The following is a 13,186-nucleotide window of genomic DNA, read 5'->3' on the forward strand; positions in this document are numbered from 1 at the left end:
CAACTTCTTTCTAATTAATCAGAACTCTCAATTTTCAAAAACCTTAACTTTCAGAGAGGACTAAGTTAGTAATTAAGCAATTTTAGATGGATACATTTATGAACATATTTTTATGACCTTTAGAAACAGGTTATTTCATTGGCAAACAAAGTAATATTTTCAAAGGATATAACAGAGATAACAGGAACCTTTTGTAAGCCTAGGCCCTGGTTGGCAAACTGCGACTCACAAGCCACGTGTGGCTCTTTGGCCCCTTGAGTGTGGCTCTTCCACAAAATACCACGTGCGGGCGCTACCTCGATAAGGAATGTACCTACCTATATAGTTTCAGTTTAAAAAATTTGGCTCTCAAAAGAAATTTCAATCGTTCTACTGTTGATATTTGGCTCTGCTGACTAATGAGTTTGCCGACCACTGGGCCCTAGGGAAAACAAATATATTTTTTCTGTTAAGAACTTTAAAAGACATTAATCAAATTTAAACTAGTAGTAATATCAAATGCTTTTCTAGACTACCTGGTTAAAAAAAGTTGGTATAACTTTATAGTTTATAGTATGATTAATAATTGCAGAGAGGGCAAGACTCTTTCTTTGTCCTTGCCAGCCTTCCAAGATGACAGAAAAGAAGGGAGGGGATGGACTACTGAGCTGCTTAGATTTTAAAAGTATTCTCCTTTTTTTCCAGAGAGCCAAATCAAGATTATCCTAGTTACAGCATTGTCTAGTTTTAACTTGGCCTGCTAATTTGCATAAACACAATAGGAATAGTAATTGATCATACTGGATTTTTACAGTCTGCTTTGCTGGGACTTTATAAGGAATTTTCAGATTGAGTTTTAACTAGCTTCTCAGGGCACACACAAGAGCCAAGCTACACAGTTGCTATTAGGCTCTGCCTGAATCTTTCTGAAAATGTCTTTCTTTCTCACAGTTGTAACAGGTTTGTGGCCTTGGTCACAGACTGTCTCCCTTTCCCAGCCCTCAGGTCCCTCCTGAAGGCCTTGTCCCAAAGGCACTTCCCAGAACCTTCTGGGGAGGGAGATTTGCATAAGGGGGGGAGGAGGTTTGGGTGAGGAAGATGCTTAATGAGGAAGTTGCCCTAGTGGGAGGTTGGGTGAGGGGAATTTGAGTTTAAAGGGGCTCTGGACTTAAAGGGGCCCTGGACCCAAACCTAACATTCCAGCCTTTTGGTTTTTTTAAGGAAATGGGGTGAAAGTCTCTTCTTCTGTAGCTACTTCCTGCTGGTTAGGGTCAGTGAAATATCTAGGGGGAAGGGCTGGTCTGAGGTTCGAGCTGGGTGGTAAGGACAGTGTTTACAAGCTCTTTCCAATCCCAAGAGATCATTTCATATCCTATCCCAACTGCTTCAACCATCCCCGTGGTAAAAGTGCTTTCCCAGTCTCTAAGTCTAAACTTCCTTCCTTCAGATACCAAAGGTGGTGTTGTCCAGTCGGGAGCAAGAGGGCAGTTAAAGTATCTGACATCCTGCTGCCTGGAGGAGTCCCTGTAGCTATAACTTGAGACTCTGCTGCTCAGGGGAAAGGGACATCCCCTGGCCTGATCCCTAAAAGTGACCTCGCTGCAGCATTCAAGGGCTGTTCCCCTGCTGCTTGTGTCCCTTACCACATGGGATGAGTGGATATCCTTTTCCTTTGCCGGGCTTTGGGAGGTCATTTCTTTTGACAAGTGGTTCCCTGTGTGAGGAACTCCTTGTCATAGCAACAATGAACTAACTACTCAGAGTAGCAAACCTGCCATTTGGTTCTTGTTCCTCACAGTGGGCACCACTTGTCGCAGTGACAATGAACTACTCAGAGACCAGACGAAATGCTCTGAGGGGCCAAGGGGAGGCAAAGCCCTGGTCAGCAGACCAAAGGACTGAAGCCCTGTCCCCAGCCTTACTCAGATACTTATTAGCCAGCACAGATAATTCAAGGAAGCAGACTGCAGAAGTTTTCAGGGGGTGAAGTAAAGGACAAGGAACATGCTGACTCCTAATCTCTGTTCTGAGAGCATAAACATTTCTTGTTGCTGAATCTTATCCTGCTGTTTTGCTGTTTCCAGCATGCAGTGTTTCCAGAGTGAGTCAGAGAGGCCCCTGGACTCTCGTCCACTCAGGGTTCTCGCCCTAGAGCACCTTGCTGTCTCTAATTGTCATCCTAACTCTGCATATTTTCACATCATATTCCTATAGTTCACTCTTATAAATACTTAAAGGTCGATAAGCCTGAACTTTGGGGGTTGAGTTAGATTATTCGTGCATCTGCAAAGCATATCCTTCATTTAATGTTTTCCTTTTTCTCTTCATCCCCATGACTGTGATCTGTGCTGTGTCTAAGCATTGAGAGATGATTTAAAATAAAAAAGTTATCAACAATCCAGAGGGCCAAAGCCACGTGGAATTAAGAAAATTCATGGTAGACCTGATTCAGTGTAAAATTAACTTGTCTAGGGACATCCAGGGAGATCACTGCAGGGGCAGGAAGGTTGGAGCAAATAGAACGTGATGGACATTTTTCAGTTTTATGCCTCTGAGCATATTTATTGAAAGGAATTAGAAAAGAGTTCAGAGAATATGTCATCTTTTTTTCCAGTTAAATTCAGGCAATACTTTAGAAATAGTTAAAGGTAAGAAACTCATATTGGATGTGCATCCATTATTCCAGGTACCATCTGAGACACATAAATTTATTTTACTTAATTATTTCCCAGATGAATAGAAGTGAGTAATAAGTAGATTTAATTTGCAATGAATTATATGAGATCAAACACTTGGACCACTGAATGGAATGATCAAATTAGTAGCAGCTAGGTCTTCTTGGCCCTGGAATCATTTCCTAAGAGAAGTAGTCGCCCTCTTCATAGGCTAATGTGGATTAAGCTTGGCCAGCGAAGGCACTGAAAGGATGAGAAGAACATGAGACAGATGACGGACAAGTCTTTCCCATCTCTCATTTTCCCTAACACTCTGGCTTTTGCTCAAAACGACATTCATGATGTGGAGTCCGTGTTTTGTGCACTTCTGTTGTGCTGTCAGGAAGCTCTGGACTGAAACAGGTCTGTAATCCATTAGATGATGGGCCTCCATGGCCAGGAAGCCCGGGTGAGGCCTTTTGGAATTCCAAAGAAGTCATCTCAAGCAGAAACTTCAGTCTCCAAGATTTTTATTAGAAACAAATGAAAGGAAACATAAACAGACAACGAGCGAGTGGCCGGTCACGTTCCACAAACCTAGATGCTGCAGATTGTCCCAGTTCTTAGAGCCCTGTGCTTGGTGCCAGGCTGGATACACTCCCCGGGGCTGCAACCCTCCTGGGCTGCTTGTGACGGTGGCACTTCACACGGACGCTTATTTTCATGATGGGAACATGCGAAAATATCCTTATTCTCAGTGACTTGCTGTCTCATCGGCTTTAGCACGTTGTCCCCAAACCAGCCTAAATAAAATGTGTGGGATAAAGCCCTGAGGCTCTCAGTTTATGTCTGCTCGTGCGCTCGGCTGAAAAGCATTCGGAAAACCTAAATCTTTATTTGAAATGTCTTTTCCATCCATCCATCCTTATTTTTTGAGAATGCCACAAAGTATTTCTAGAGAAATTGCTATTAATGAAGTAATGTGCGTTTAAATTTATAATACAGAGTTAATCTTTTCAGTGATAGCATTTTTACTCTTTTTGGAGTCTTTTCAAGTTTAATCACTAATGTGCATCAAGACAAATGTAAAAAAGAAAGGATTGTTGTTCTTAATCCGGGTAAATTTCCTTATTTAAAATTATGCAAATTGCCGATGAACGAACTCTTTATTATTGTCAGTAAATGACAAAAGCAATTTTTTTATTAAGATGAATTACTTGACACTTTTATTCCTGTCATTATGGATGGTAGGCCAACTTTGCTCTCTCTAAAGAAACGTTTTTCAAACTGTCATATCTCAGATCTTCAAATCCTAACTCCAAAGCTACATTGAAATTGACATACTTTTCCCCTGCAGTTCTGCAACTGACAGGGAATGGTAATTATGCAGCAGTCGGTACCTCAGGACAGTTAGAGTTGACGGAGCCTGTGAGCACGCTCGATGTGTCCACGGATGCGTCCACGTGTTTGAAGCTTGATGGTGACTGACATGAAAGTGCTCTTGTGGTTTGCTTTTTAACAGTACAATAAAGCTGCCATTCTGAATGCTCAGAAACCACAAGCCAGATATTTACATGTGAGGATCTGTTTGTAGCATTATTATATAAATATGTTCTTTTTATGTCATGGGTTATTTTTTTTTTATAAAAGAGAGTTTTCTTTACTACTTTGTCTTATACTTTTCCTGTATTATAAACACATACCCTGAGCTATCTTCAGAGTGTAGACACTAAACAATAAATTGAATGTCCAGGATATGAATACTGATGAAATTTTCATTTGTAGACTAGATCAGTGTTCACAAACTGGTGGCCTGTCGACCAGATCTGGCCTCTGCTGTGTTTTATTTGGCTGAAACAATGGTTATAAGAGTACAAATTATTTTCCTATGTTTAAAAACTGGACTGTGACACACAAGAATTAGATTTTTGTCCAGAAGAATGAGATTTGGTAACACTGGACTTGCAGTGTTGAATTATGGCTGCCACCTGTTGCTGATCCTGTGTAGTCCTAGTCACCACAGCTCTGCTGCCCCTCATTGCTACAGCCCACCACCCTCATAAATTTTTACTCTTGACAAGATTACCTATCTGGCCACTGTTGGCATCTGAGTTTGTGACCTGTGAACCAGAGGTGTTTTTTTCTTTTCAGTTGAATCAGACAAGAATATCATATCATAATTGCATTTAAGTAATATATAAATAATTTTTTTAATGCTTTGGATTAAATTTGTTTTTTAAGAAGTCGTCATAGGCCCTGGCCGGTTGGCTCAGTGGTAGAGCGTCGGCCTGGTGTGTAGAAGTCCTGGGTTCGATTCCTGGCCAGGGCACACAGGAGAAGCGCCCATCTGCTTCTCCACCCCTCCCCCTCTCCTTCCTCTCTGTCTCTCTCTTCCCCTCCCGCAGCCGAGGCTCCATTGGAGCAAAGATGGCCCGGGCGCTGGGGATGGCTCCTTGACCTCTGCCCCAGGCGCTAGAGTGGCTCTGGTCGCGACAGAGCGACGCCCCAGAGGGGCAGAGCATCGCCCCCTGGTGGGCGTGCTGGGTGGATCCCGGTCGGGCGCATGTGGGAGTCTATCTGACTGTCTCTCCCAGTTTCTAGCTTCAGAAAAATACAAAAAAAAAAGAAGAAGTCGTCATAGACTGGCCAGTTGGCTCAGTGGATGGAGCATTAGCCCAGCATGCTGACATCTGGGGTTCGATCCCCAGTCAGTGCACACATGAGAAGTGACCATCTACTGCTCTCCCCACCCCTCCACCCCTTCTCACTCTCTTCCCCTCCTGCAGCCAGTGGCTCAATTGGTTTGAGCATTGACCCCAGATGCTGAGGATAGCTTGGTTGGTCCAAGCATTGGCCTCAGGTGCTGAGGATAGATCGACTGATTTCAGCATCAGCCCCAGACAGGGTTGCTGGGTGGATCCCAGTCAGGGCACATGCGGAAGTCTGTGTCAATATCTCCCCTCCTCTCACTGAAAAAAAAAAAGTCGTCAAAAAGGGTAAATAATGGAGAGAAGTAAATAAATGTGAACAAAATCTTTTAAAAATAGCCATACTATAACACATTTAAATAGTTATTGAACTTTCTTCTGAACTATTAAATCTTTAATTAAAAAAATTATAATTTAGGTGGTAAAGGATTTAAGTAAAAAGTACACAGGTATCTTAATGTTGCAAATTGAAAAGGGAACACCCATTTGCCTATCATTCCATAGGCACAAAAATCTAAAGTGATATGTAAAAATCTACCCTTGAGTTTAAGTGCTAACATATAGAAATGTTACCGAACTCAAGGGGTTTACCACTTGGGGTGTTCTTATTCAAGAACAAGTAGTCATGAAGTAGTTTTATTTACTTGCAGCAAGTAAGATTCACATCCAAGCCCTGTCTTCCCAAAGGGAGGTGTAGCCATTGCTTATATACACTATTTGGTTCATTACCTGTCAATTTCTTCTTTGCAGTTGGCTAAATTTATCTAGTTGGGGTTCTGGTCAAGCTCACCCTGTTGTAGCTCCATCTGCAAAATACTGTGCTATATTTCAACATTTAGCAAGAATAGCATTAAGATCCACTGAGACCTTGAGACCCTTGTCCTAGCTAACAAAAAACTGATGCTTAACTTCTGAGTTCCTAATCCTCATTAGTAGCTGTTAGAGAAGAAAATCCAAATCAAGTTTGTACAAACTATCTGAATTGTGGTGCACCAGATTAATTTATAGTGTTCTCTCTCTCTCTCTCTCTCTCTCTCTCTCTCTCTCTCTTTCTCTCTCCCTCTCATTTGTGGCCTGCTATGGATCTTAGAGCACCAGTTCTTAACCACATTAAGCTAAGTAACTCTTCCGTAATAACGACCAGGTTTTAGACCAAGTCTGAGTGATATCAAAGAGGAGATGAGTGGAGAACAAACTCAATTTATTCCTAAGTAAATCAGGAAGCATTAGGAAGCTTGATGCCAGGACAAATACTTACACTTGGAACTGGCACGGTCCCCCACATCTAGGCTTGGTTCAGCTTAAACCACCGGAATCTTATTTGGCCTATACCTGTTTTCATCTGGAAATCTGAATCACAATGCCCAGTTATAAGTTTCCTTATGTCAATCTTGACCAGAAAGCATCTTCATTCTGATGGTTAATCTGAGTGACAATGGCTGAAAAGAGTATAGGTGCCTCACCAATAGGAGTCAGTCCATTAAAACTTTTGCTAAGATTCTTTGTGGCCATAAAGCTTTATGGCCAAGGCCAAATTAATATATTAATGAACTTCCCCATGGGAATATTATTTGAATCAAAGAAAATACTAGAAAAAGCTTTCCTGTTCTTTCCCCTTTTGGATAATATTCCTGCTATCTTTTTTTCCCAATGATTCCTACATAACTACTGTTTGAATTGTGGTATATTATCTTCATATACTGCCTTCACCTTTTTAAATGGGTTGTTATATTGGAACAGCAAGAAACAGACATAAGTAAGTAGTCAATTAAGGCTTTATTTCAAAAGCCAGTGACCAACGAGGGAACTAGCGTTCCAAAAACTTGCGGCACTAAACACACTCAGGAGCAAACTTTTAAAGGAAAGATTACATTCTGGCCAGGGTATGGGAGGAGGGAAGCCTAGCAGTAAACCAAAGAGTGAAACAGACTCATTTATAATGTTTACCTATAGGACTAATTCAGGGAGAAACATTCTGGGAACACCTGCAACCTTGTGAAACTAGCCCAAGGCTCAGCCTGTAAAAGCAGCCTCAAGGCCAGGGTTAGGGAGCCTGTTAGAGAACGAAAGTTCTGCTAAAAGTCTCTTTGCTTCATTTCAGTGTTATGGTCATTCTTGTCTACCTCTGGGATCATTGTGTGACACCGTGTAATGAATTTAATCCAGAGTACTCCCTGTACAGACCTGTGTCCTATGAAGGCCAGAATGGGAAGGGATTCGTGAACCTCTGCCCAGATATGCCTGTAGTTCAAAATATACACAAAAGGGTGAGGGCAGAAGTAAATGCTCACTAATAACTATAGTTTAAGCTTACCTAGTACAAATCTATTTAATTTACAAATGTGTTCTGTTTTAATGCTTCTTAAGCTATTGATTGTGAATTTTTTTTTTCCTGTGGTTAAATCTTCAATTTTACCACAGGAAAAAGTATAATAGATTTTTACCCTTTTTAAGTGTTCATTAAATGATGGTTGTGGCTATAGTAACAACTAACAGGGTTGAGTTTGACAGACCTCTGACTGCAAATGTATATGGGAGCACTTCAGTTTCTTTTTCTCCTTTTAAAAAATTACTATCCTCAGAAGTCATGTTATTAACTATTGCTCAGATACTGTGTTTTTGCTCTGTACAGCTCTCATTGTAACAATGTTCTGCTAGATAAATGAGTTACAAGTAAATGTATCTTAATAGAATGTTCTTTTTATTACTTTCTTTGCTAGATAAATAAAACTTAAAGTCTTCTTATTCTCTTATGCAAAAATCTTATAGAAAACCTCATGTTCTATCAAATATGAAAGATGAGGATAGAAGTACCTCCAACATACTAACTTATTTTTAATAGATATCTATATATCTAAATCTACATATAGATATATAGATATATATTCTATCAAAATTCTACCACTAACAGTTTCACTGCTAGTCAAATTAGATGTCTTCAGATACCTCATTGTCTTCAAACAAGAGTCTTTTTTTTTTCAGAGAGACAGAGAGAGAGAGTCAGAGAGAGGGATAGATAGACAGGAATGGAGAGAGATGAGAAGCATCAATCATTAGTTTTTCATTGCGACACCTTAGTTGTTCATTGATTGCTTTCTCATATGTGCCTTGACCATGGGGCTACAGCAGACCGAGGAACCCCTTGCTCAAGCCAGCAACCTTGGGTCCAAGCTGGTGAGCTTTGTTCAAACCAGATTGAGCCCACACTCAAGCTAGCGACCTCGGGGTCTCGAACCTGGGTCCTCCGCATCCCAGTCCAATGCTCTATCCACTGTGCCTGGTCAGGCCCCTAATTGTCTTCAGATAAGATGTCTTATCCTCAACAGGATTGATTCAGTCTCAGACATCTTAAGTGAAAATATATATTCAATTACTTGCATAGGCATCATGGAGCTAGTAATGATCTTTACAGTTCTTCATGGAAGTTTGCCAGGTTCTTCAAATGCCTGTAATTGTAAAAAATATAAAGTTATACATTGTATTCTGTTGTGAACATAATTAAAAGCTGTTTCCTTGAGGGGGAAATAAAAGAAGTTTATCAGATAATTTTTTTTTAGAAAGAAAAAATAACATTTATGTTTCATAAAACTGATTACTATTTTACAGCAATTGATATAATTTGATGCATTAGTGTAGTCCAAGCTTACTGTTACCAATCATGTCCTTTTCACTTTCAGCAATGAAAATATCTCCTGCAGAACATTTTCCCCTATTCCTTCTGAAAGCGAAATTACTTATGAAGCTGTGACAAAAAAAGAAGGAAAACAGTGTCTTTCCTACTTCAAGGGAGGCTGTGGAGTCCCGGTTTTCTAGCCTGACAGCTCATCTGTGACCACAGTGATTAGATACTCTTACGTTTAACTTGCTTTGTTTAAATGAGTCTTATCCAAAAAGTGAGCCTAAATGTAACCTCACCCAGCCAAGTCCCTTCTGTGTAGGGACCTGAGAGCAAGTAAATTAAAGGTGTATCTCTGGTCAGTGCCGGAGCCAAACAACTCCGCTTAACACGTAGGCAGAGTGAGTAAACATAGACCCGCCTCGAGTGATTCCCACCCCTGAAAGCTATGAGTCCTTAGCCAGTCTTCCCTCCAGTGTACTCATCCCTTACAACTCCGGACTAAATGGGAGCACAGGCAACTTAAATCAGTCACAGGCCTGATTACAGAAGATTTAAAGAGATGTGAAGTTATACCACTTTCAAGAGCAGGCAGTAACACAAACTAGATTATAGAGAAATGTCTTGTAAAGCCCCTAATATATATAAATAAATACATAAGAATGATTTATAATGAGAAAAAAAAGGGGGGGGGAGGCTATGGAGGAATTAGAAAGAACTTGGACTGAAATAAGGAAATAGGTGCTGGTTCTGATTCTGCTGTAATGATATAAATGTTTGTTAGATGAACAAATCAATGAGTAAACAACCACTTTGGACTTCAGTTTCCCAATTATAACATTAAGGACCTGGAGTAGGTTATCTCTGTCTCTTACTAGCTCTAAAATTTCCTGCTTCCTTGTAAACAATGTCTTTCTTCTCACTAGAGTCCTTTGCTGTGAAAGAATCACCTATCCTTACAATGGAATGCACTTGGTGTGTGTTAGTGTAGCAATACCTTGCCTATTTTGTATAGTAATCTGTTCCCTCTGCTTGGAAACATTCCTTACCTAATTGCACAGGAAGTCAGTGATGAGGGTGGGAGAGGGGTCTTGTTTTTTATACCCTTTCTAATGTTCTAACATGTGAAATTAGTTGCCCTGAATTATTTTGGTTTTAACCTGAGACAGAAATTTTTCAAACATTTTTACATCTGTCCCAAACTCAATTCTTAATGTAATGGGCTATGTAACTGTAGATTTTAAAAATTGCTTTAATGTTTAAAACCAAACCACACAATTAATTCATGCTTGATGGACATTTCCTATGCTCTGTTTATTCTGTGTGAATCCTTCATTCCTATAACCTTCCCAGGAAAAGTTTGCAAATACATAGCTCAACTTGAATGAGAGCTAGATTGAGAAAAGGAAGGAGAGAATATGGAAGGATTCCAGTGTACTTGAATGAGGTTTTCTAGTGTAGATTTGCCACTTTGTTCTAAACCAGTTGCCAGAATACCAGATATAGTTATATTAAAATTTATTTGACTTAATGAATTATTATACAGACTCATTAAAATTATATCTATAGCCTGACCAGGTGGTGGCACAGTGGATAGAGCATTGGACTGGGACATGGAGGAACCAGGTTCAAAACCCCAAAGTCGCCAGCTTGAGTGCAGGGTCACTGGCTTGAGCATAAGGTCACTGGCTTGAGCAAGGGGTCACCTGCTCTGCTGTAGCCCCCTCTGGTTAAGGCACATGTGAGCAAGCAATCAATGAACAACTAAGGTGCCGCAACAAAGAATTGATGCTTCTCATCTCTCTCCTTTCCTGTCTGTCTGTTCCTTTCTGTTCCTCTCTCTGACTCTCTCTGTCTCTGTCAAAAAAAAATTTTATCTATGAAGAATTTTTAATGGCATGGAAAATTGTTTATAATATAGTGACTGTGCAAACTGAGAAAAGGAAATTTGCATTATATATACTTGATCTCAACTAAAGGAAAATAAAGACACTAACATATTAACTGTGGTGTTCTCTAACTGATGATATTATTTGATAATGATTTTTTCCCTGTATTTTTACTTTTTAAAACTTGGCTGATAATTTTTGTTAAAAATTTAGAACACAAATTATGTTGCGTTTTGTTCTTTGTATCATTGCAAATTTGTATTTTCCCATGCCTCTACTTGGAGAGGAATGGCTCCAAAGGAGGAGCACCTTGGAGGGATTCAACTCACCCACCTGCTGGGCCACAGTGCAGGCCATGGCTATATGGGGTTGAGAACTCAGTAGCCTCAGTAATGGGAAAGGGGGTCCTAAACATCACAAGGGTCAGCAAATGCAGAACCGATCCCACAAACATTTATATGCTAGGTTCTAATTACATACTGGAGATATTAGAAGAATAAGATATATCTCAGAGTAAAATGCACTGAGAGTGTTTTGGGAGAGACAGACGAATCTTAGGTGTGATGAAAAGGCGATATTACAAGGGGTAATCTCATATAAGGGTGGAGTGGTCAACCTCATGGTAAGGATTAGGTGGGATCCAGAGGGGATGTTTTAGTCTAGTTATTCAAGAGGATAGAGGCAGAGTTGCATAAGAAGTAGCACAAATAAAAGTGCTTTAGCATGAAGCTAAATGGTGACTGGGAGTTATGACTATTTTAGTAAGGGCGGGTGTAGACCAGAGGTCCCCAAATTAAATTACGGCCCGTGGGCTGCATGTGGACCCCTGAGGCCATTTATCCGGCCCCCGCCGCACTTCAAGAAGGGACACCTCTTTCATTGGTGGTCAGTGAGAGGAGCCCATTGACCATCTCATTAGCCAAAAGCAGGCCCATAGTTCCCATTGAAATACTGATCAGTGTGTTGATTTAAATTTACTTGTTCTTTATTTTAAATATTGTATTTGTTCCCGTTTTGGTTTTTTACTTTAAAATAAGATATGTGCAATGTGCATAGGGATTTGTTCATAGTTTTTTTATAGTCCGGCCCTCCAATGGTCTGAGGGACAGTGAACTGGCCCACTGTGTAAAAAGTTTGGGGACCCCTGGTGTAGACTATAAAACAGATCAAGGGCAAATGTGGCAAGAAAAGTGGCAGGAATGAAATCATGGATGGCTGCCTCTGGATGCTGCCTTATCCTGTAAATGAGAAGAAGCTATTAAGAGTTATACAGCTGTGGATTGACATTAGATTTGCATTTTAGAAAAATTACTGTCATGGTGCTAGGGGTGAGGGGTAGTGAAATGGGAGGCCCCAGTGGGAAGCTGTTATAGTGGTCTAAGCCAGAGGTGAGGCTGGCCGGAGCTGGGACTGACAACAAAATGCAGGGGACGAGATGGATTTGAAGAGTGAAGTTCAGATTTAACAGAGCCAGTAGTAGCCTGTTGGATGTACAGTGTGAAGCAGGGGGTGACTAGGAGGAGTCCGAGGATTGATAGTGGTATCATATGAATAAGGAGGAGGTGTTGGGAAATACTGAGTTTCAGTTTAGATTATAAAGTTAACACTTCCTTCTTTCCACCCTTTCTTTCCTTCCCTTCTAGCTCTTTCTGCCTTTTCCTCTTTCTTCCTCCTTCCCTTCCTCCCTCCCTCCCTTCCTTCCTCTCATTCTTTCTATTCATTCATTCATTCATTCAGGTATTAAGCCCTCACTATATGTGGGGCACTATTTCAGTCACTGCCTTAGGGCCACTTCCCATGTATCCTGAACCATGAGGGGAAAGAAGTCATTTTTACAGCCACAGCTACTGGGTGTCTCTGACCAGGACACAGCTAGTCAGGCCTAAGACACAATGGCTTAACTCCTTTCAAATGGCATTGCATAATATATGTTTTTATGTTGGAAGCACCACTAATGGTCATTTTCTTTCTAGGTAGTGTCTTTATTTCTGTTTTGTTTCTGAAAGAAAATTTGAGAGCCTCAGATTTACTAGGTAAGTAATTCTTTAATTCAAGTAATTATAGTACTGTTTGATCAGGAAATCAATAATACTATTCATAAAAAAAACATGTGCTTTAGCCTGGCCAGGTGGAGGCACAGTGGATAGAGCATCGGGCTGGGACACTGAGGACCCAGGTTCAAAACCCTGAAGTCGCCAGCTTGAGCACAGGCTCATCTGGCTTGAGCATGGGTCACTGGCTTGGCCCCAAGGTCACTGGCTTGAAACCCAATGTTGCTGACTTGAGCAAGGGGTCACTGGCTCTGCTAGAGCCCCCTGGTCAAGGCATATATGAGAAAGC

The 13,186-nt window shown here is 40.7% G+C and overlaps 1 protein-coding gene across 2 annotated transcripts in view; it reads left to right on the forward strand.

Moving 5' to 3' along the window:
* NIPAL2 (NIPA like domain containing 2) overlaps positions 1 to 13,186 on the forward strand; it is an 84,065-nt gene that overhangs the window by 29,322 nt on the left and 41,557 nt on the right. For both annotated transcript variants that reach the window (XM_066265985.1, XM_066265984.1), the window contains exon 4: positions 12,820 to 12,879. In XM_066265985.1, coding sequence (XP_066122082.1) covers positions 12,820 to 12,879 — 60 coding nt within the window. The remainder of the gene's footprint in view (positions 1 to 12,819; positions 12,880 to 13,186) is intronic.

Source organism: Saccopteryx bilineata, chromosome 3, assembly GCF_036850765.1.
Source record: "Saccopteryx bilineata isolate mSacBil1 chromosome 3, mSacBil1_pri_phased_curated, whole genome shotgun sequence".
NCBI classification, from domain to species: domain Eukaryota; kingdom Metazoa; phylum Chordata; class Mammalia; order Chiroptera; family Emballonuridae; genus Saccopteryx; species Saccopteryx bilineata.